Source organism: Salvia hispanica, chromosome 3 (genome assembly GCF_029641045.1).
Source record: "Salvia hispanica isolate PSC_SH4W2 chromosome 3, Shi_PSC_v1, whole genome shotgun sequence".
Classification (NCBI taxonomy): domain Eukaryota; kingdom Viridiplantae; phylum Streptophyta; class Magnoliopsida; order Lamiales; family Lamiaceae; genus Salvia; species Salvia hispanica.
The window spans coordinates 60,857,897-60,882,335 of NC_142694.1; the positions used below are offsets into that span (position 1 = coordinate 60,857,897).

General features: G+C 38.8%; 2 protein-coding genes across 2 annotated transcripts; one reads left to right on the top strand and one right to left on the bottom strand.

The window, feature by feature from the left end:
* Nucleotides 1-10,410: 10,410 nt before the first annotated feature.
* LOC125212590 (uncharacterized) lies at nt 10,411-12,624 on the bottom strand. Its single transcript, XM_048112801.2, has 5 exons — nt 12,327-12,624; nt 12,199-12,243; nt 11,913-12,128; nt 11,697-11,845; nt 10,411-10,764 (listed from the first exon to the last, which is right to left on the bottom strand). Exons 1-5 carry the CDS (start codon nt 12,490-12,492, stop codon nt 10,522-10,524), a joined length of 819 nt encoding a protein of 272 aa, XP_047968758.1. The 5' UTR covers nt 12,493-12,624; the 3' UTR covers nt 10,411-10,521.
* Nucleotides 12,625-22,725: 10,101 nt separating this feature from the next.
* Nucleotides 22,726-23,964, top strand: LOC125210528 (uncharacterized). The gene is made up of 4 exons (XM_048110071.1): nt 22,726-22,881; nt 22,951-23,220; nt 23,333-23,500; nt 23,635-23,964. Exons 1-4 carry the CDS (start codon nt 22,726-22,728, stop codon nt 23,962-23,964), a joined length of 924 nt encoding a protein of 307 aa, XP_047966028.1.
* Nucleotides 23,965-24,439: the final 475 nt, after the last annotated feature.

Genomic DNA, 24,439 nt, shown 5'->3' on the forward strand with positions numbered 1-24,439 from the left:
TACAGCTGTCGTGCACCGCGTTTTCCCAACGGTCGCTGGCAAGGGTCTAGCGACCGCTGGAGAGAGTCAGAGCCCTCTGGAGTCTTTGCAGCGACCGTTGCATTTGTTCCAGTGGGCCGCTGGGCGTCCCTTCAGTTCCAGCTTCCGAAAATTCACCATTTTATGCCCTTTTTCTGTTCTATTTTGCACATTTCTCACAAAACACGTCAAAATACCAAAATAGACAAAATATACTAATAATGGACGTGTTATGCAACTTTGACACTCAAAACGGACCAAAAAATGGTCTTAAAGCCGTGCAAAATCTGAGCGTATCAAGTGTACAAAGTATATATAGTATAGCTAAGGTCAGTACCGGATATCGAACATAGGGAAAACAATCACCAATTGACTACCTTCTACTAAGCGTCTTTCACTATTTGGAAAACCGAGAGAATTTTGAATTTTTGAAAATAATTTTGTTTTAAAAAGCAAGTAAACAACTAATTGCAAGTAAATCACAAAGATAAAATATGTGAGATAAGGGAATTCTAGGGATGTGCCTTCACAGTTATGGTCATACAAATTCCTACTACAATACCCTAGCACAGTTCTTACTTTAGTAGGACGAGTCACCTAAGTTTTGCCCATGGCACAAGCATAGATTACTAACACTAGGGTTGTCAATCTTAGATCCGTAACTCCTAAAAGCTCCTAAGACCCTTAAGAAGTTCCCACTCTCAATTAACAGTGTCGTTTTAAGGGAAGCTAATTGTAGTGTCTACTAAGTGGACCTAACTTGCCAACCTCCTCTCACGATTATGTAGCAAGTTATATTAAATCATTCACAGAATGTGTCACTCAAACGTGAAGCATTATCCAACAATTATAACGAAAATGGAAAAAATGTCTCCTCTTAATTGACGATTATCAAAATTATCACTTAGGGAAGAAACGAAGTAAAAATAAAATGGATATTAAATAGCAAAACAGAATTTTATAACCAAAGTAGTTACTAACACATCCCTGGAATCCTATTAGTTTAATTTCACATGATAGAATAATCTAAAAACATAGATTGTAGGAAAAATAAAGTGAACATAAGAACTAAAGCAATAAAACCCAAAGGTTGAATCCTTGTAGCCTTTATCTCTCTTGATTCCTTCTTCAACCCCTTGCACTATGAAGAACTCTCAAATTTATGCTATTGAATTAATTGGCAAAAAGAAGATCCTTAATGAAGAGGTTTGAGGGGGAATATATAGTGCTAAAATCGTTCTTCATCAATTTAGGAAAAAGGTGGCTAAGTTTGTTAAATCTTGGGGAGAAAGTAGGTCAATTCTGTGCGCCGCGTTTTCCCAGCGTGCTGCTGCACCTTAGCCAGCGGTCGCTGTGGGTTGATTCGTAGCCTCTGACTCATGGGTAGCGGTCGCTGGCAATCGTCCCGTAGCTTATGGATCTTTTGAAGCGGCCGCTGGACACTCCCCAGCGGTCACTGGGCGTGTCCTTCGTTTCAGCACAACTTTCTCCGGAGCGAACCGCTACTGGCTCAGCGGTTGTTGGGCCTCAACGCTCGCTGGCTGTGTTGAAGCGGACCGATGGGCTTCTCGAATGCTCTAGATTTTCAACATCAACTTTTAACTATCGTTTTAGGCTCAAATATGCACATTTCTCACAAAGCACGTCAAAATACCAAAATAGATAAAACATGCGGACATGAATTGTGATTTTGACATTAAAAATGGACCAAATAAAGACCTTAAAACAGTGTAAAATCCGAGCTTATCAACCATTCATCTCCATGCAGAATGGTATCAAACATGCTATAATGAGAACTCCCATGCAAAAATATACTCCATCCGTCCTAGCTAGAGGCGGACCTACGTTGATTAATGGGAGATCCTTGAAACCCACAACAATTTGGATTTTACTATATTATACATATACGTACAAGACAAAATAAGTTCTAGCTTAGTTAGTTCGTGGAGCTACCTCGGAACTAGTAGAACATGAGATCGAACACCACCAGCACCAATTTTATTTTTGAGCGCACTTTTATATATTTTTTTATTTTCTCAATCTAGTAATTTTATGTAAATATTGTTATTGTAAGATTATAAAGAAATGTATCTTTAATTTATATTGCTCATTCTTAAATTATTTATCTCTCATTATCCATCTCTATCTCGTAGCTCTATAATGTTCTTGTCGGACTGTTTGTGACGTAGTTGACACTAAAAATATACCACAATTGTTAATACTCCTCCATTCGTGGAAAATATTCTCATTATAGGAAGAAACGAGTTTTAATTTGTAATAGGTAAAGTATTTAAATTATGAATGACTTTTCATTTTTAGTATGAGACTAGTTTTGATACACGGAATGAAATAGAAAGATCAAACTACTTTTTTTTTTTGGACGAAAGAAGTACTAGTAATTTTGACCGCCCAATATCAAAATCATGTGTCCGCCACTGGTCCCAGCCTAAGTGACATATGTTTTTCACACGTATTCTGTGAAAATGATAAAAAAAATTAGTTAAAATGAAGGGAAAGTAAAGTAAAATAGATAATACTCCCTCCGTCCCCCATTAAGAGTCACACTTTTCTATTTCGGTCCGTCCCCAATTAAGAGTCACACTTCATTTTTGCCATAAATAGTAAGTAGGTCCCACATTCCACTAACTCAATTTACTCACATTTTATTATAAAACCAATATAAAAAAATGGATCCCACATTCCACTAACTTTTTCAACCAACTTTTCTTTACATTTCTTAAAACCCGTGCCCGGTCAAAGAGTGACTCCTAATAGGGGACGGAGGGAGTAATATAGAAGAGACTCTCATCTACATTATTCTCTCTCTCACTTTACTTTCACTCCACTTTAACTATTTATTATCATTTTCATAAAACACGTGCGGAAAAAAATGGTAACTTATGCTGGGACAAATGGAGTATATGGTTTTGGAAAAGAGAAGATTTCTACGGTCGCCACATTTATTTTCCTTGCGTACATTGTCGAGGAAATCTTACTATAAAGAAGAGAGTTTTTTTCTTCACCAATCATCCCTCCAATACTTTCAAACACTACACACTTAAAACCTCTTTCACGAGCAAGTTTCCACGCAAGCACCAAGTACTTTCAACAAGTTTTGCACCTCTTCATTTAAGTAAGTCTTTTATTCAAAATCTTTTACTTCAAGCATGCGTTTTTTTTTAAAGAAAACCCCGTTGCATGTTTAGAAAAAATCTCGAGAACATACTCCCTTTCGTTCCATAGTGGAGGCATTTCTTGTGAGCATGCTTGGCTTTAATCTACTCCCTCCATTCCGTAGTTGTGGAATCATTTTACCATTTTGGTACGTTCTACAGTAGTGGAGTCATTTCTCTTTTTAGTAAATATCAACTATTTCTTCTTCCTTACTTTACTCTATCTTACCTTATTCTCTCTTCATCTTTCTACCTTATTCATTTCCTACTTTATTATTCATTTACTTAACCCAGTTAACACATTTTTAATCTTTGTACCTACAAAACAAACCAATTTTCGTTCTTACAATCATCTTTTGATCTTTTTGAAAATAAGCATTTTAAAACGGCAGTACCTTTGGATATTAATAACAGAAGATCGAACAATTCAAATTTAATTTCCTTCAGTGAAAATGAAGTTGGATGAGTTGTTTACCTGCCTTTAAAATTTAGAACGATCGGACAACGTTTGAACCTCCGATCGTATAGAAAACCGACACCGCTACTGTTGAAAACAACCACCACTTCGGAAACTAGTAACAGAAGATCTAAGAGTGTCCACTATAGTTGGCCAGGCCAAGCCACAAAATCGTGGCCGGGCCACCAATGCCCATGTTTCCCACTATAGTGGACATGGCCAAGCCACCAAAAAATTTATTTTTTCCATTTTGTTTATATTTTAATTCTACTACAATAAAAATTGTAGACTACAATAATTAAATAAAATGCATAATTTAATGAAAACCAAATCGAAAACCAAATCTTCGTTGCATTATAGAACGGGGTAAAATTATACAACGAAAATTGTTTTAGAACATGCAAACAAAATCATAAATAAACACCGCCATCGCCGACTACTCGGTGTCATCATCAGAATCCGCCGCTTCATCTTCACCCGTTGCATCGTCACCGCCAACACCACCGCTCTGAGGTCCCGTCGCCGCCGCCTCCGTGTCCTCCCACCCCAACAACGACCTCAGCCTCACTATAAGGTCGTAGTACATCATCTTGGTAGTCGGGTCGGTCGACTTCTCATACAAGGCCAGAGTGTCCTTGAGTTCCTTTATCATCTGCACCGCTAGGGTGTTGTTCAACGCCGCTTGGGCCGATCCGGGGGAGGGTACAGACGGGCCCGCAGCAGAGTGTTGGGAGGCAGCGGCGGAGGCGGATCTAGGCTCGGATTGCGGACTGTTGACCCAGGGGCCGTGGACGCCGGGATAGTGAGGGGGGGGGGGCTCCTCCATAACCTCGTAGTTGAGGTCGAAGGTCCTTGAACCGCCGCTACTACTGCTGCAGTTGTCGCCCCTGCCCCGTCTTGTACGGCTCAGCCCAGAATCAGACGCGTTCTCGCAGATGGCTCTGAATTTTGGGGAGTCTCGCAGAACGAGGAATTCTGCCCAGTAGGTAAACTTCTTGCCTACTTGCACATTGAACAACTGCATCGACAGGGATTTTATGTCGGCTTCGCTGCGGCCACTCTGAGCAGTGCACATTTGGTTCTCGTATATACCAATGAACTTCCGAAGAGCTGTAGTGATCCTGCCGAACTTCTTCCGAATCTGATCGGGTGTACGGTCGACGCTCCCCGGCGGTTTGAATTCATTGTACACCACCAGGACTTTCCGCTAGAAGCATAAGTCGGTCTGATCCGTGCCAACTATGGCAACTGTCGTCACCGCGTCCCATGCCCTAGCAATAGCAATGGACTCGGCGTCTGTGTACAGAAACCCTCGTCGACCACGACCGCCATCGCCATCTCCGTGACCACCGCCGCCATCGCCTTGTCCGCGACCACCGCGGCCGCCTTGCTGCCCACCGTCGCCGTTGCCGCCACCTCGCGCGGATCCTCCGCCTCGCCCGCCGCCGCCGCCGTCGCCACCCCTTCGCCCTTCGTTGCCGCCGCCACTTCGCCCGCCGCCGCTTCTTCCACCGCCTCCTCTCCTCGTCTCTACATGACCGGGCGTCGGCATCGGGGTATCAGGCAACCCCATCAATTGTTCCCATGTGAATCTATCAGATTCATCAAGCGGAGATTGACTGCTCTGGAATGGGGAGGATTGAAATTGGGATGGGAAGTTTATCGCGTCCATGTTGGGTCGGTAGTCGTCCGTCCCTGGTTGGGTACGACCCGCATATCTCTGCTGATAAGTCGGGGACTGACCCCGGTTTTGGGGTGTTTGTTGACACGACGCCAGTGATGGCGGACTCCACATCTGGGATGGAGAAGGGGTGGGACTCGATCTCTAGCGTTGGGGGTGAAAAGCTCCCCTGTCCCGAATCTCCATAACCGGGATCATCTCCGCGTTGCATTTCACAAAAATTCAAATTGAAGGGAATATGGTAAATTGTGTGTGAGAGTAGAGTAAAAATAAGATTTGAATTTTAGGTATATATAGAAAAAATTTCGAAAAAATAAAAAATAAAAAATCAGCAAATAGGGGGAGCTACGGCCCGTGGCCGATGCAATAGGAGGGCCGCGGCTCGAGCCCAAGCGTCGCGGCCAGGCCACGATCGTGGCGCTCCCATGTCCCCCCACCCCCGCCGCGGCTGCCCATCCCCGTCACTATAGGGAGCCGCGGCTCGCGGCTCTCCCGTGGCCCGGCCGCGGCTCCCCTATAGTGGATGCTCTAACCATTAAACATTAATTTCCTTCGGCCAAAATGATGCCTTAAGAGTCATCTACCTTCGTGTATAATTTTAGGATAATCGGAATGTTTGGACATCTGATCGTAAATTAAAATCGAGACTATCTTTTCCTCGATAGGAAAGAGGAGAGAAGGAGAAAGAGATGTTAGAGAGAAAGAGGCGTAGAGCATAGCCAAGATTTGACGTAAGGAGGGGTAAAAATATATTTATAAACAAATTTTGTTGTAAAGAGAAGGGACATTAAAGGGAGAATTTAAAATAAATTTATAAATTTGAAGAAAAATGCATTGAAATAAATTTTTGAGGGCCAAATGCCCCACCACCCCTCCGCGTATATCCGCCCATGGGCCGTAGGTAGTGAAATAAAAGAAAGGTTGGAGGCAGTGTTTTAAAAATCGGACCGGACCGACTGGTTGGACCAGTTTGGCCGCGAACCGATGTCGTGTCCGGTCCGGTTTGCCCCTTAAAACTGTTGTGTTGTTTGGCCGTTTCAGACCAGATAAACCGGGCGGTTGGACTGGGAACCGCTGGCCGGTTTAACCGATTTGTCAAAATATAAAGAAATTTTTTCACGCTCTCAGACTCTTTTGTGCCCTTATCTTCATCGCAGCCCAGAATTATTCTATTTGTGAGGAGCAATGACAGTGTAGCTCTAGAGAATGACCAACAAATATTGAGATATAGAGTAGAGATCGAGAAATAGAACAAAGATTGAGAGGATTTAGAAGTAGAAGAGAAATAGATAAACTATATCTAGAGAATGACCAACAAATTTTGAGATATAGAGTAGAGATTGAGAAATAGAACAAAGATTGAGAGGATTTAGAAGTAGAAGAGAAATAGATAAACTATGCGATGGAGAAGAGGTTTCAAAATATGGAGGGGGAGGTGGGGGTATTTTCTTGGCGGCGCATGAGGGAATAAGACTAGGGTTGAGAATTGTGATTTAAATATATATATATATGGGTGTACCGTGTGGTGGTTGTATGGATAAGTGAAGTTTAATTTTAAAATCTCAAATTTATTTTAATTTAACAGTACATTATGTGTATATATTTTCACTTCAATATTTTGATGTGAATATGTACCGTATGGGTTTAGGGAAAGTATAATAATTTTTAATTTTAAAATTAAATTATAGTACTCCCCCCGTCTCAGATAATTTGAGACACTTTGATCAGGTACAAGTTTTAAGAAATTTAAGGAAAGTGAACTGAAAAAGTTGGTGGGATGTGGGTCCTACTTTTAAAGTATTAATTTTATAATAAAATGTGAGTAGGAATGAGTTAGTGGAATATGAAGTCCATTACCAAAAATGGTAAAAGTGAAGTGGGATAAATTATGTGGGACGACCCGAAATGGAATATTGGGTCGAATTATCTGGGACAGAGGGAGTATTACACAATATGTGAAGTTAGGATTGAGAATAATATAGTAATGTAAATAATTTTTGAATATTATGATTAGAGTTTATGAATTTATATTTGTTGTTATGTTTAAGTATTTTGTTAAAATATTTTGTTCACTACTTTCACATGAACTCATGTGTAATTGTGTAGACTTATAGGCATTTTAAGTTATTAATACTCCCTCCGTCCCGCTTAAGATGACACGTTTTCCTTTTTAGTTTGTCTCAACTAAGATGACACATTTCCTTTTTTGGTAACTTTCTCTCTCCAATTAAATACTCAACCACTTTTTCTCACTCCTATTAAAATATCCATTTTTCTTTATCTCTCTACTTTAATACCTACACCCATTTCTCTCTCTCCAATTAAACACTTTAACTAATAATTCCTAAAATCCCGTGCCGATTAAGCAATGTGTCATCTTAGTCGGGACGAAGAGAGTAGAATAATAGATATTTAATTATATATATGCTACAGTATTTCGTTTCAACTGGTGGGATCCGACCGGTTGAACTATGAACCGATAGCTGCATCGATTCACTCACCGGTCTGGTTTTTAAAACATTGGTTGGAGGCGTGTCTTTGCAAATAAGGAAATGGGAATGAGTTTGAAATATAAAAAAATTGTACAACTTCGGGCTTCAAAGCTCTCTTTTGGGCTGATAATATTATAACTTGGGCCGAAATAGTCAAAGTATGAGCCCAAATCTTCGTTCAATTATGTTGGGCCAAAAATTTTACTGGAGCCACTTTAAATTTAATTATTTGTGGGCTAATTTAATTATTTCTTGAACCCTATTTAATTAATTTTAGATTGAGATTAATTAATATTATGGAGTATAAATTAATTTAAATGCTTGGACTTTTTTGAATTAATTAAATTGAGTGAACTTGTATAATTTTGATTCAAGTTAATCTTCAGACTTATTAAATTAATTAATCTTTCAATTAATTAATGTCAATAATTAAATATTCGGATTTAAGCGAAATAGTTAATATTTGAAAGAACAAGAAGATATGATGCATATCATTGGTGCATATCATTTGTTTATTTGTCAAAATTAAATAGATTATTATCTTTTATTGGACAATGTCCATAGTAAGGAATTTAACTCCAAGTGAGTTAATATTGTTTTATGGAGTTTATAAGTATACGAAGTGAATTTTTCTATCCTACATACAAATATGAATAAAAATATGAAGTATATTTGAGATAATATTTATTTATGCAAATAATGTTGTCTTGCCATAGTAATTTGTTTATGCATAATGCCTATCTATTTTGGCTATACTGAATATGTAATGCCAAAATTTATAAATCAAATTCGGGTACTAGCAAGGGAGAATTGTCCATGTACCTTTTCTCCAATTCCATTCTCTCTTCTTGATTTCCGCCCCTAATCACAATTAATCATGTTTAATTATCCTTAATAAAATGCGATTGTGACAAAGATCAAACTTTGAGTTTAGGATCAGTTAGAAAGATTTAAGGTCGAGTTCTACATCATCATGTGGAGAAGTCGCAAGCAATTTTCACTCTTTTGATAATAGTTCTGTAATATCTGAACTGCAAAATTCACAATTATTTAAGTTTATTATTTTGTGTATTAGTTGTGTTCTGCAATATATGTTTAGCATGTAAATTTATTTATTCACATAATTGATCAAATATATTCTTCATCAGATTTGTTTTATATATGCATGTCTTCCGTCGTGTATATGTCACTAATATCCCAATAACCTTTAGACTACATGATCACCCTATTACTAACCCATCTCACAGAATGATCATTTGAAAGTGAGAATGATATTGTTATCATTACTTTTATTATAACTAACCACCACTACCACTACTTTTGTTGGCTTATGCTAGAATATACCATTAACTTAAATGTGGTGGATGTATGGCGTAGTTGAATTAATTAATCTACTTTTGTTGGTTTATGCTAGAATATACCATTAACTTATATTTGTTGGATGTATGGCGTAGTTGAATCAATTAATCTACTTAATCTACTACACGTTGTTATATTGCGTAGTTGAATTAATTAATCTACTTTTGTTGGTTTATGCTAGAATATACCATCAACTTATATTTGTTGGATGTATGGCGTAGTTGAATCAATTAATCTACTTAATCTACTACACGTTGTTATATTGATAACTCCAATGTTAATACTTTTATTATAAACACATATTAGAGTAATTAATTGTCAAACCATCATTTAATTGCTAACTACAACTACTTTAAGGCCATAGGATTTTAGAAAACGTGTGGTCTACAATTTGTCGCGTGTAATTTTCATTTTAATTAATAAAATAAAAAAAGATAGAAAAAACTCCAAATTAGGGTTTTGGATGAAAATGTCAATATAGTGTTTCGAAAATATCAACACAATGCTTTGAGAATGTCAACACAATGCTTTAAGAATGTTAACCCGTTGCTTATGACATTCTACATGTATTATATTGACATATTTTATATAGTATGTTGACATTTCTGCTGTACGAAAAAACTAAAAAATTTTGAATTTTTTTTCAAATTTTGACGTCGGAACATATGCATGTAGGATATCGTTGGAATCCCTATGAAATTATCTTTAATTTGATATGTGTTATATGAATTTAAAGTTTTGGGATTTCTTTTAAAAGTTAGTTATAACTAAACATGTAGTTAATTGACATTAATACCCATATTGATATTTTTTGGAATTAATCTTATGGCCTTATTGACGTTTTTCATAAATCGTATTGACATTTAGGGATTGATGATCTAAGCCCTTAATTTGAATATCTAATGCCTATTATTTAGTTGTAGTTAACAATTAAGTTATGAGTTAGCAATATAACACTCCCCTCTCGTGATATAAGCTCATAAGAATAATAAAAGGTATTTTACGTGGCATAAAAAACTTATAATTACTAAATCACTAATATCAAGTACTAATACACTATTTTTTTTGTCGTGCAGCATCACTTTTATTATAAATATTTAAATATGGACTCGAGTTTAGTAGTAAAAAAATTCGGTGGGACATCACTTTTAATATTGGCACCCAGTCATACTTAACATTCACAATGTACGTGTATTATAATAGAGGATCCGGCATTATATATATACTGTATGATTTTAAATTGTGGCATATATTCCATTTAACACCAACAAACAAGTTGATTATATATCTGAAAATAAAGGATCAGAGAGTCTAAAAATGTATGTGATAGAAAGAATAAAATTAAACATCGTAACAAGCATTAATATGATATAGAAAGGTTGGTGATGAGGAAGAATGAGTTTTGTAGTTTTTCTTGGGTTTGCAATTGCACTTGTTTCTTCTTTGCCACAAACCCTTAAATGACAAACATCCTCCTCTTCTTCTTCCCCCTTCTTGGCTACACATCATCATTGCCTTCTTCTTCCTCTCTCTTCCTTGTTCTGTATTTCTAATTTCTTTCTCCTTATTTTCTGTCTCCCCCACCTACACACCATTCAACCATGTTGACATAGAAATGGGCCATACACTAGTTGATAAAATGATGAAAATTGTGACCACATTTCTCTAACTTCATATATGCATGCATGTGTAGGAAAGAAGCAAAGTGTGACCACATAAGCACTTTACATATGGGTTGGGCACTTGTCACATGCGAGAGGGACACCCATCATGATTGATGGCTATCTAACATAAAATCTCAATTGTCTTCTCTCTTGCTACATCAATTCTTTCTCGTAAATCTCACACTTTATTCTACGAAAACCTCTCAATTGTCCATTTCACATTTGGTACTAATACTCCTTCCGTCCACTAATGTAAGACCAATTTGACCGGGTATGGGTAAAAAGAAATGTAGTTGAAAGTGAGTGGAAAATGTTAGCAGAAGTCGGGAGTCGGGTCATACTTTTGTATATTAATTTTATATTGAAATGTGAGTGAAATAACATTAGTGAAATGTGAGGTCCATTACCAAAAATAAAAATGCAAAGGAGATATTTATTGATCGACAGACGAAAATAACAAAATGAAACACTTATTGGTATACGGAGGGAGTAATATATAGTAGTTATAATTTGCACGCACAATATTTGGTACTAATGAAACAAAAGTAGATAATAATTAGTCACCATAAAACAATTAAGCTGTCTCCCTCCTATTCAAATTTCTAAGTCATTCATATTCCCATTTCCAAGGGAAGGTGATATTTTCTGTTTTTAAACATACTCTATATATCATTGCAATTTTTAAACAGACTTTGCAATTTGCATATATATTATATTTAGGATAGTGAAAAAAAAAACTAAATCTTCATACATAATCAAATAAGCAAACACAGAGATAGTGCATACCCCTCGTATTATTTTTGAACTAATGGTTGAGATTGGGTTTGTAGTTATATAGTATTTCACGATTACCTTTTGTTGTGGCATCTGTTTGTGAGTAGAAAGAGAGGAATCTACGGATTCTCCTCGGGGCGAAGTTTCTTGAATGGAAGGAGTGTTTGGTGCACTAACACTAACACTAACATCCGCGCTCTGTGTTCCGACATCTCTAGTCTTCTTCTCTGAGAGGAAATGAATAATATATGTTTAAATTAAGGGCAATTTAATTTAATTTAATTTAAAGCTAACCTTGGATTTTGAAAGTCTGAAAATGGAGTGGCGCGGAAATGGTGATTCTGTTACTAGTTAGAGTGCTGAAGGATCTGACGCCTAAGGCTTTGGCCGACAAGCATTCCACGGGCACTTGGCCTGAAAGCGGATTCGATATGTATTTCTCAGCATCGCTCCATTTTGACTGCAGCCCACCTATGTATTCACACGACCACACTCCTCGTCTCTGCAACCCTGGCATTCCGCTCTTACAAATTATACTCTAAATACTTTTAATCATCATTATTTGTTATTCATTGCTTACCTTTGATGGCTGCTGTGAATGAATATGTTGAAGGATCAATTTTGTCTGCCAACCACAATACTAGTAGTATAAGTTAAGTTTCAACTTGTGAGCAGCTTAATTGATTTTTTGTTTATTTATTTATTTACCTGTAGCAGTATATCCAGGAGATGACACAGTGCTGGAAATTGTTGTAGCTGTTCTTAAAGACCTTTCATCTTCTCTGAAGCTCTTCCAATTTGATGCTGAAAACCGCCTCGTGTTCGTGCTGATTTGAGGCTTGACACACCATTCTTTGTGGTTGAACTCAGCCATGCTTTCTAGCTTAGAATAGGATCTTGATTTTTTTAGTATTTGAAATTTCTGTTTGGTTTGATAGAGTTGCTACTTGTAGTTTAATACTTACAAGTAGAAACAAAAAAGTTGAATGTTTTTTTTTTTGAAAGGTGCTTTTGAAATAGAGTTTGAAATGTGGCCAAGCAATTCAAACTGCATATTCTTGCATTGATTGGAACCTTTTCTGCATACATCTTTTTAGATAATGGGCCATGCCACTAGTTGGCATCTACTGCACAGGAGAAAATCTATGCCTAAACTCCCAAATTTTTTTTTTGGAATTGTCTGACTATTGAATTATTACACTACTAGAATCCGTAATAGATGACAGATGGTTTGAATTTTGAAATGATTGTAGGATTTTTATGAATTTATTCCGTTATAAAAAAACATATGCCTACTGATCAATTAGACATTGTTTTTATTAGTAAAGTTTAAACAGAATTAATTATATCATTGTAAATAATCGTTACAAGTGCTACAATAAATTATTAAACAATACTACATGGTTGAATATATAAATTGACTTCCAATAATCGATAAAATTCAGCTTAGGCCATTTCACAATAATGGACTATAAATTCAACCTATAAAATACAAACGTGTCCATCTCCAGCTATTTTTTCCTGCCACGTCATTATTTTATCTTTTAGCCTCAACACCTGCAATAGCGCTCTATAATTCTGCCCAATAAATTGGCTCATTTTCAATTTCCACGTTAACACAATTTTTCTTCTTTTATAATTTAATATAAATTAATTAAAGGAAAAACCAACTTACTTCAATTAGAAAAAAGAACTACAACTTTAAAAAAAACGAAGAAAACCTTTGGGTATGGAGCAGCTTTAAATCCTTAGGCTAGCTGTCCCACCCATTGAGGTGCCTACAAATCAGCGCGGAGAATAGTCACTGGGACCGCCAGTGGATACCCATGGTAATTAAAAAAAAAAAAAATAGAAACAAACTAATTGTCGGAGGAGTTGTCTTGTTCAAGACCTTGGACCCAACCCTAATCGTCTCTTGACGTCGTTGAGGAGATTCTATAGACCGGCTTTTGTTTCCTTGTCTTCGCACACAGAGATGGACCTAGTGGTGTCCAACATCGTTCTCTACATCGACGCCTTTGTAAAGGTTGTGAGAGTCGGGTCTTCAGATTAAGGCGATTTGGCTTTTCTGACACGGTCAGCTCTGTCTTCCCCTTCCTCTTGGCCGTTTTAACGCCTATGGGACGACTTTGTGTTGGCTCTCATGTGCCAAAAGTCTCATCCATAGGAGAGTTCAAGTCGACCCGATAACCTCCGTCGTTACTGGTGTAGCTGCCATAAGGTTGAGTTTCATCCTCTTCAAACCGTTCGGCTCCAACCCAACTTGGAATTTGGATATATCCTTCAAAAAGAGCCTGACTTCATAGTATTTGAAAGCGGGAAGTAGACCCTTTTTTGAGTACGTCTTCATGGCCATGTCGCGGTTGTCTTAATGATTCGTTGTGGAAGAAGAGCAAGTCAACTATACAATAGACTTCAATTTTTTCAGCCTCTCCTATTTACCATGTCAAAGACAAAGAATAAGGGAAAGAATTTTTAATGTTATAAACGAAATGGGTGGTTCAATGGGATATCTATTTATAGTAGTGTGAGTCAATGTTCCACCATCCGAGGTTTGAGTGGCTATGACGAGAACTACTCTCTCCGTCCTTGAAATTTTGTCATATTTTTCTATTTCAATCCGTCCAATAATATTTGTCACTTTTTACCATTTTTTGTTGTGGACCCCATATTCCACTAACTTATTTTCACTCACATTCTATTATAAAATTAATATTTCCTACCAACTTTTTTAACTTACTTTCCAATATATTTTAAAACTTGTGCCCGGTCAAACTGTGACAAAATAATTAGTTTAAAATTTTAAGTTCAGTTGATTGAGATAATCGTTTCTTCGACCAATTTTAACCGATCGATTATAATAGGCAAACCTATTGCTAATCGATATCAATATCAATTTTGATTATCGTTTTGATGCCTTTATTTAATCAATTAACCAGCAAATCGATTCGATTAATAACTGAACCAATCAATTAACCAATCCTACCTCAAATAGTTTTCTATGCAATGTGCACAAGTAAACGTCGTTAGCTTGTTGTGACGTTGTCTACACGGAAGGTTTAATCCTACTACTCGAGACAATTGTATATAGAGGATAAATAAATATTTTAGTATTCATCGAAACTCGAACGTGTAATTTAAACAAGATTCAATTATATCTTTACTTTCGGCAAAGATACAAATTTGTGTTGGATCATTAAACCGAAAATTAATTTAAGAAAAGGAAAAGTCGTTGATTAAGGTTGGATATGGTGAAGACATTTGGAATATGTTATACTCCCTCTCTTCCATAGTAATGGAGACGTTTCTTTTCGCATAGAAAGTAAAAAAAGTTGTGTTAGGTGAATAATAAAGTGAAAAATGAAAAAGGTAGAGGTATGAATAGAGAATAAAGTAAGAGAAAGTAAAGTAAGTGTGGAAAAATGTGTTGATATGACTATATTACTATGGAACGTACCAAAATGGCAAAATGATTCCATTACTATGAAACGGAGGGAGTATATGACATAAGACAAAACAAAATAAGACAAGGGAATACGCATGATGTTGGGAAATTAAAAAAAAAAATGTAAGTACACATCAATGTAACAATGTTAGCTTATTTTCATGTTTTTGGTTCAATTTTTGATAGTAGGTAAAATTAAACTAGGAATATTCTTGTGGTTTTAATGATCAACGAATTTTCTTTTTGTTTAATTGAATATATCTACTCTTTTTAGTTACAACACACATCAACGGCCAGGAAGGTTCAAGCTAATGATTAAGGGCAAACGCTTTAGTACTAAGCTGATTTTCGCTGTTAGTTGAACAAATTATGAATATTTGATTAGGTATAAATTTTTAATCCATAATTGATAAAGTAAAAGAGATAGAAAGAAAATGTTTTTAAAGTATTGTAAGAGAAGAATGAGTTCAACCTTATAAGAGGGAAAGAAGTTTACAAAATTAGAAAGTTCATATTTTCCAGAGATCAACTAAAAAGGAAAGAGTTCATACTTTTCAAGGACGGAAGAATTATACGACAATGTCGTTTGCTTAAATTAAATAATTGAACTCGTTTTATGTTGAATACTCTTATTTTTCTTCCATATGTTATTGATTTTTTCTATAGTTTTCTCAACTATATTTCCCAATTATAACTTGAGTTTTATTATTTTAATTTTTAATTTGGTAGAATATTCTTTATTCTTGTTAGACGTTACACATAATATTATTAATACACAAAATTATAGACAAATTCACCTTAATAGTGAGATTTAAACGTCATTTGATATACGAATAAGTTATTTATAGAAAAATTTACATTACAATAGGAGTATATGTAATGAAATAAGTGAAATTTATATAAATAAATTTGTAGTAATAATTCATTATTGAACGCTTTGTGTTTTGTTGTAAGGATCTATGGCTAGGGGTGACAAATCGTGCGTGTCGGGTCGTTATCGTGTCGACACGATAACGACACGAACACGATAACAACAAACACGAACACGACCCGTTAAGAAAACCTCAAACACGAACACGAACACGACCCGTTACCCTCAGACACGAACACGACACGAACCCATTAACGACACGAACCGTTTCGGGTCAACACGACACGAACCCATTAATGACACGAAAATAAGTATTGAAAAATGAAAATAATAAGAATAATAATATTAAAATATTATGTGTTAATAAGAATAATAATATTAAAATATTTATGTGTTAACGGATAACACGAACACGACACGAACACGCATTGTTAACGGATAACACGAACCCGACACGAACACGACACGAAATTTTCGTGTCCTTAATGGGTCGACCCGATAAGGACACGAACACGATAAGCTCTGACCCAAACCCATTAATTTCGTGCCGGTTCGTGTCGTGTTATCGTGTCGTGTCAAAAATTGCCAGCCCTATCTGTGGCACGAAACGGATCTGAGGCTGAATTTAAAATAGGCAGTTTGTTTTTAAATGGTGGCAGAGAACAGAGAACAGGTACAGTTATTTGCCGTCTCCTTGTTGGTTTTAGAGTTTAGGGTTTTAGAGCATCCACGATAGAAATAGATCATCCATAGGCCAGCTATAGGCTAGCCACTCTCTCTTCCTGCCACGTCAGCAGCACTAAAAATCCACCTGCCACGTCAACATTTACTCAAATAGGCCAGCCGCAGTAAAAATAATTCAAAACAACTACATTTACAGAATTAAATATATGATTAAATTACGAAATTAAATTTACGAGACATATACAGGAAAATTCATTAATTGCATTAAAAAAAAGTACATTCATTTAAAAATATAAATTACATAAATAAAGAAAAAAAATATCGCCGTGCAATCTTCCGTGCCCGCAACTCTTAAATTATATCCTTTTGGAGTTGAATATGAGCATCCACTTGGAGCATGTCGGCATATACCTGGAGGCGGCCGACTTCATCGAGAGGTACCCTATGTCGTACGCTAGGGTTGGCCGTTCCGTGGCTTGGACCGGCTTCATCGTCATTAGCCCAACTAGTCAGTTGTACGCCTTCGTCTTCGACGATCATGTTGTGCATGATAATGTAGGCGTACATTATATCAGCAATGCATTTGATATCCCACAAATGCGTTGGACCCTTAATTCCCGCCCATCGAGACTGGAGCACACCAAATGCGCGCTCCACGTCCTTGCGCGCCGACTCCTGCCGTTCCGCAAAGTAGGCCTTCTTGTCATACGTCGCGTGCCTAATCGTCTTAACAAAGACAGGCCACCTAGGAAATATCCCATCCGCCAAGTAGTAGCCCATATCATGCTGGTTGCCGTTGGCCACAAATGAGATGGCTGGACCGATGCCCTGACACTTCTCGTTGAAGAGGGGCGACGAGTTGAGGTCGTTGTTCGACCCTGCTACCCCAAAATACGCATGCCAGATCCACAGCCGGTAATCAGCTACGGCCTCGAGGATCATCGTGGGATTCTTTCCCTTGTAGCAGGTCGTGTAGGCCCCTTTCCAGGCAGTTGGACAGTTCTTCCACTCCCAATGCATACAATCTATGCTGCCTAACATCCCGGGGAACCCATGCTGCTCCCCGTGCATCTGCATCAGATTCTGACAATCTTGGGGGGTAGGGCTTCAAAGGTACTGCTCACCGAAAAATTGAATCACGCCCTGACAGAAAAACTTCAGACATTCCAGAGAAGTCGTCTCACCGATGTGGAGGTACTCATCCCACATGTCTGTCGCGCCTCCGTATGCCAACTGCCTGATTGCCGCCGTGCACTTTTGAATAGGGGTGTGGCCGGGTCTGTCAGCCGCATCATGCCTGAAGCGGAAATAAAGATATCGACGCTCCAAAGCGTCAACGATACGCATAAACAACTCCCTGCACATTCTAAAACGCCGCCTGAACATGGTTGCTGGAAACCGCGGGTCCGAAGCGAAGTAGTCGTCATTCAGCCGCTGATGTGCAGCTACGTGATCCCGATCAATCACGGCGGTGGACAACCGGTGGAGGGCGAGGTACCGCCTGCTGTTCGACCCTTCGCATGTACCGCTCTAGCTCGCGGTTCATGTAGGCCTCCATAGCCTCGTTTATCTTCGTACTACTCAGTATCCCCACCACTACCACCACCACCACCACCACCACTGCTACCACTCGCGTTACTCGATGTTGCTCTTGTACAGAAATTCAGAGAGAGAGAAAACTCGTTAAAACAAGTGGTGCAAATGAAAATGAAACTAAAATCGCGTATATATAGGTTTTAAAAAAAAAAAATTAGAAAATGAAAATTGGCGCTGGCCGATCGGCACGCCACAATGGCGGCTAGCGCATCGGCCAACGCCCTCTAATCCGCTAGCCCACACCGATTTTTTCGCCGATTCTCGGCTGGCCGATTGCAATGGTTCAGCTAGCCGACCGGCTAGCGACGCGAATCGGCTAGCCGGTCGGCTAACCGCTATTGTGGATGCTCTTAAGCATCACTACTGTTCAAACACTTTATTCATATCTGCTTTTGTCTTTTGTTTACAATGCTTATAGACTTACTAATAAAAAATGAACAATATTTTTTTCATATCTATGAACTGATTAAGATTCTATAATTTTCTAATTTATAGCCTAAATAATGTCACATGTGGAGTAGATTATAATGTAATTTAACATATAAGTTTATCGTCATCTTTCGCTCACGAGTGGTTAAAAAAAGTTCACAATTAAACATATATTAGTATACTACTACATCTGTCCCTGAAAATTTGTCATTTATTTTTATTTTCGCCACTAACTTTTTTCAACTCATTTAGTATTATATTTCTTAAAACATGTGTCGAGTGAAATAGTATCAAATTATAAGGGAGGGAAGGAGTACAATTTATTATTATAATGTGCTAAACTGAATGTTTATAATTAATGAAATCGATTCAATATTATAATGGTGTAGATTCCAAATTTATAGCATCACATGTCATTTTCAATAACAATTGACAAACCTAAACTTAAATATCACAAAAACTTTATTTCACACAACTCTTTTCATTTAAATTTATTTTTTACAAATCATATACTAAATCAAAAATAATTTTTTGAGAACTCTAACAAATCTGTTCACATGAAGAAATTTGCAGGAAATATCTATTAATTTGCATTATAACAAGACACATTGTTATGTTATCATGAATTAAGTTGAATGTATTAATGCAAAAAATATTATACTGTATCTTATATTTTAAAATTTGTAATTGTGCAAATGACATCATGGAAATAGAAATAACTGATGCCAACAATTTGCATATAACAAGATCTATTGCAGTGTGATAATGACCTAAGATCAATACACAAAAAATTAATTGAGAGATATTCATGGTTTTTGGTATGCCAGATAGTTTGGCCGAAAACATACTTAAAATGGAAGAAAGATAAAATAGTTTGCCTTTGGTTTGGCAGAATACAATACATAGTTTTATACCCTAGAAAATGGCCGCAGATTTGCACTACATCATGATTATTAACTCACAAACAAATCAAATTCAAAAGTAGCACAGATTCTATCAAGTACTGACATCTGACTGCATCAAATCACCAAGAACGGACGTATGATTTCATGATCTATGACAGAATCAAACAATGTTTACAACAAATTCACACATCAACAAATTTTCTCTCCAACTTCACAACAGATGGAAAAATTTGAAAAAACAATAAATATTACTCCCTCTGCCCCGGCTAAGATGACATGCTTAGCCGGCACAGGATTTTAGGAGTTATTGGTTAAAGTGTTTAATTGGAGAGAGAGAAGGTGAATGTAAGTATTAAAATAGAGAGATAAAGAAAGATGAATATTTTAATAGGAGTGAGAAAAAGTGGTTGAGTGTATTAATTGGAGAGAGAAAGTTACCAAAAAAGAAAATGTGTCATCTTAGTTGGGACAAACTAAAAAGGAAAACGTGTCATCTTAAGCGGGACGGAGGGAGTAGTAATAATCTGTAATTATATAAATGATATGAAGACAAGTTTAGTGGATGTGTAAACTTCCCCCCAATACCCACAAATTTGATGCTGCATATTCCAAACTGAAACATCTTAGGTTTTATCATAGAAAAAAAGCATATTTGTGCCCAAGATTTCTTTTGCTTGACTAAATTCAGCCATGAACTTAACAAAAAAAATCTTATTTAGCCTTGTGCATAAGAGGAGACAAATCGATACACGTTTTCGGTCAGATCACAGTCAGAGGATTCCCATCAACCTTATCTGGTTATTGCTCATATCCAACTCCTCTAGCATTTCAAGATTTCCAATGGACCTTGGCAGATACTGTAAGTCTGCAAAATTGTTACTTATGTTCATCTTGTTGCAAAGCACAAGCTCTTACTCTCTTAAGTTTGCCAATGAAGTAGGCAACTGTCTGATCTTATTGTAATGAGAATCTCCAGAGATTCAATCAGACAGGGAGTGCTTTTAGCCGGTTATAGTCTTCGTGAAGCTCCTTGAATTGTGTGTGGGATTTCCTCAATATTGTTCATTTCAATGTTCAAAACCCTGAGACTGACCAGCGACCCAATAGCTATTATAGGAGGCGGCGGGCAAGCACCTAGCTAGATGCCCTTTGGATCAAATCGTCCAACACCAAATGAGCACCCTTGAGATCCAATACTTGAGAGCCTCTCTGCAGTGCTCCTTTGGATTTCCTGAAACGCCTCCAAACGCAGCTGATCTTCCCTCTCCACGTTTCGGATCAGAGTTTTTGCACCAACGACTTCATCAATGACTTCGTCCGTCGTCATCAATGAAGACTCTGTTGAAGAATGAACGTAGTGCAAGAATGGTGAGGAGGCATCTAGAAGGAGCTGAGTTGGAGCATCTAGTCGGCATCTTCTTCATGATATTTTGGAGCTCATGTCATGTGATATATAAATAGAGTTTGATCTTTGTATTCCTCATTTTACTATCAATAAAATTCCTTCTATGCATATTATCAATTTCTACCGACTCCATTTACACACCCACAATTCAAATCCAACCAAATTGCTTAATCAAAACTAATTCTTCCTTTCTTATTTCACAACTGCAATAGTATGGCCCTTTAATGTTGGCCCAGTCTGCTCCATTGGTAACCAGCCCAAGATGCAACTTGGGCTGGAGCCCAACTCCTTGGAAACCCTAGCTACGTGGCAGATTCTGGTGGGGTGTTGATGCTGAGTCTTTTATATACTCTCAGCCTCTCTTTCCTCTCCCTAATTCGATTCTGCCTCTTTCTCTTCTCTCTGAATCTTGAGTGATGAAATTATGGTTTGTGTGCTTCTTCTTCTCTGGTGCTCTCTGTGCTACAAGCTTGAGAGTGTGGTTCTCTTCTTCCTCTGTTATGCGTGTGTATATACACTGAGTCAGTGAGTGAGTTGAGTGTGAGGGAACTCCTGGTTTCTGGTCAAGATCAATTGACCTATTGTGGTGGTTCCTGGAAGACTGGAGACTTGAAGTGTGGTGTTTGGCCGTGGCTTTGATCCTTGGGTTGTTCTGCAACAAAGTGGTTGCTGGGTCTAGGGTTACAGTGGATACGGTGGAGCAGATTTGTCAACTGCTGTTGTATTCTCCTAAGTGTGGCAAATCGATCAGTGAATAAGGGATTGGAGGGTCGGATAAATAGGCCTCATGTCGAGCCAGTTCCTAGTTTGGAACGCTCAGGGTGTGGCGAACGCCCACACTAGGAGGCATCTGAAGAATTTAATTCGAGATCACAAAATTTTATTTGCTGTCGTGATTGAGCCCCAACGGGCGGTGCCGACAGTGGGGAGGAACCTTCATGGGCTTCGATTTATTGAGGCCAATGTGAGCGGTCATATTTGGAATTTAGCTCATGAGGATTGGACGGTGGAGGTAGTTGATGACTCGAGACAGGTCCTACATGTCAAGGTCACGACTGCAATATTCCCCTTCCCGATCTACATCTCCATTGTTTATGGCAGACACACGAGAGAGACGAGGCATGAGCTGTGGGAAAAGCTTGGGGACATCTCCTTGGCTGTGGAAAAAAGACCGTGGCTAGTGGGAGGTGACTTCAACATATTCCTTACTAATGACAGGGGAGTGATACAGACAGACATAGAGACATGATGGATTTTGCGGATGCTATAGCTGACTGCCAGTTGATAGATCCGGGGTTCGACGGGCCGATGTTTACATGGTATAGGGCAGGGCTTTGGGAGAGGTTGGATAGGATCTTAATCGGGGAGCATTGGACATTGGTGTTTGCAACGACGAGGGTGACCCACTTAGTGAGATTCAGCTCTGATCATGCCCCCTTGCTTGTGCGGTGCCAGTTCTCTGTTCAGACCATGAGGCCAGCGTTCAGATTTCAGAACATGTGGGTGAGGTACGAGACCTTCAAGACCGAGATTGCTAGAGTTTGGGAGGAAAGAACATGATTCAATGGAATGATGAACCTTAAGCTCAAGCTTATCAGAGTTAGGAAGTTCCTAAAGGTGTGGAACAGAGTGGTGTTTGGAAACATACATCAGAACCTAAGGGTGGCCGAGGAGGCGGTACTACAGGCTCAGATCTTATATGACAGCACGCCCACATCAGCACACAGGGCCGACTTGAACAAGGCCTTAGCAGAGTCATAATTGTGACTAAGATGGAGGAGGAGTTCTGGAGGCAGAAGGCGGCCATTAGCTGGGCAGCGGATGGAGAGAGGAACTCCAAGTTCCTCCATGGCTGGGTCAAGCAGAATAGAGTCAAGTCTAGGATTCGCAGCATAGAGGCAGGAGGGCAGACCTTGACAGAGGAGACAGTGATTAGGGACTCTGCGGCAGCCTTCTTTCAGTAGCTCTTGACGTCTGATGTTGGAGATCCTGAGAAGCCAGATCTGTCTCTTATCCACACCCTTCCGGAATCAGTGGACCAGGAGGCTTTGTGCTTGGCGCTGCAGGAGAAGGAAGTCCGGGAGACAGTTTTTGGGATTAGTGGAGATAGTGTGTCGGGTCCACATGGGTTCTCCACCTTGTTCTTCCAGCATTGTTGGGACATTGTGGGGGGCGATGTGATTGCAACTGTTGGGGACTTCTTCAGTGGAGCTTTCATGCCTCGGAGCTTCACGGCGACTATGATTATCCTCATATCGAAGATTCACGTGGGGGGATTACAGGCCGATAAGTCTCTGCAATGTCACGAATAAGATCATCACAAAGTTCTTGGCATCGAGACTTGCACCTTTGCTATCCCTCGTCATTGCACCGAATCAGAGTGGTTTTATTAAGGGGCGGTTACTTAGTGATAATGCCTTGCTTGCCCAGGAACTGATACATGATTTGGGGAAGGAGCTCAACAGTAGGGGTAGGTCGCCTAATCTGGCTCTCAAGCTAGATATGGCGAAGACATATGATAGAGTGCAGTGGCCTTTTCTGCTGAGGGTACTAGAAAAGATGGGTTTCTCACCGACTTGGGTGGGAATGATTAGCAGATGCATCTCTAGCAGATGCATCTCGTCCTGCTGGTTTTTGGTCCTGGTGAATAGTGGCCCGACAGGATTCTTTCAGTCCTCTAGGGGGTTAAGGCAGGGGGACCATTATCGCCTTCTCTTTTTGTGCTTGCAGCAGATTACCTCTCGAGATGTCTTGATAGACTGATCAAGGGGGATAAGGAGATGGTTTACAGATGTCGCAAGAAGGCTCCAGTTATCACTCATCTCTCATATGCTGATGATATCATCATTTTTTCTAGAGCTCACAAAGAGGCGATGGAGAAACTGGTGGGATGCCTAAATCACTACATTGCTGTTTCTGGTCAGATGGTGAACAATGGGAAGACTCACTTCTACTTGGTGGATGAGCATATGGAGTTTGCTGATGTTGTGGAGGACGTTGGAGGCTTTTAGAGAGGGGAGATGCCTTTCACATATCTGGAAGTGCCGATTTTCCGGGGGGCGAGGAGAGCGGATCACTTTTTGCCTCTCAGGCAATGGATGTTAGATAGGATACATACTTGGTCCCATCGTCACCTCGCTTTTGGGGACGGCTGGCTCTGATTAAGAGCACACATATATTACAGGTGATGAGTCCTCTGGTTGGGTTTCTTGATGAGCTGGAGAGGATTCTTGCCAGATATTTTTGGGGTATGGTGGGAGAGAAGAGGAAGCTGCATTGGATTTCTTGGAGACAGATCTGCCTTCCAGTGGCGGAGGGAGGTTTGGGCATTCGCCGGTTTCGGGAGGTAGCAGTGGCTTTTGGGTTCAAGCTGTGGTGGAGGCTCCTTGCACAGGAGTCTCTCTGGGCCCAGTTCATGACCCAGAAGTACAGTATCCTTCCTTGTCATTTGCATACATTTGCATGTTGGTCACATGATAGTCCTAC

Coding starts and splice junctions, on each gene's coding strand:
- LOC125212590 (XM_048112801.2), bottom strand. CDS start 12,492: ATGGCTGAGTTCAACCACAAAGAATGGTGTGTCAAGCCTCAAATCAGC. Junction 12,129..12,198: donor ATTCACAGCAGCCATCAAAG/GTAAGCAATGAA, acceptor GCGGAATGCCAG/GGTTGCAGAGACGAGGAGTG. Junction 10,765..11,696: donor AACAGATGCCACAACAAAAG/GTAATCGTGAAA, acceptor AATGGTGTGTAG/GTGGGGGAGACAGAAAATAA.
- LOC125210528 (XM_048110071.1), top strand. CDS start 22,726: ATGGAGGAGGAGTTCTGGAGGCAGAAGGCGGCCATTAGCTGGGCAGCG. Junction 22,882..22,950: donor AGACCTTGACAGAGGAGACA/GTGATTAGGGAC, acceptor GATCCTGAGAAG/CCAGATCTGTCTCTTATCCA. Junction 23,501..23,634: donor AGTGGCCTTTTCTGCTGAGG/GTACTAGAAAAG, acceptor TCAGTCCTCTAG/GGGGTTAAGGCAGGGGGACC.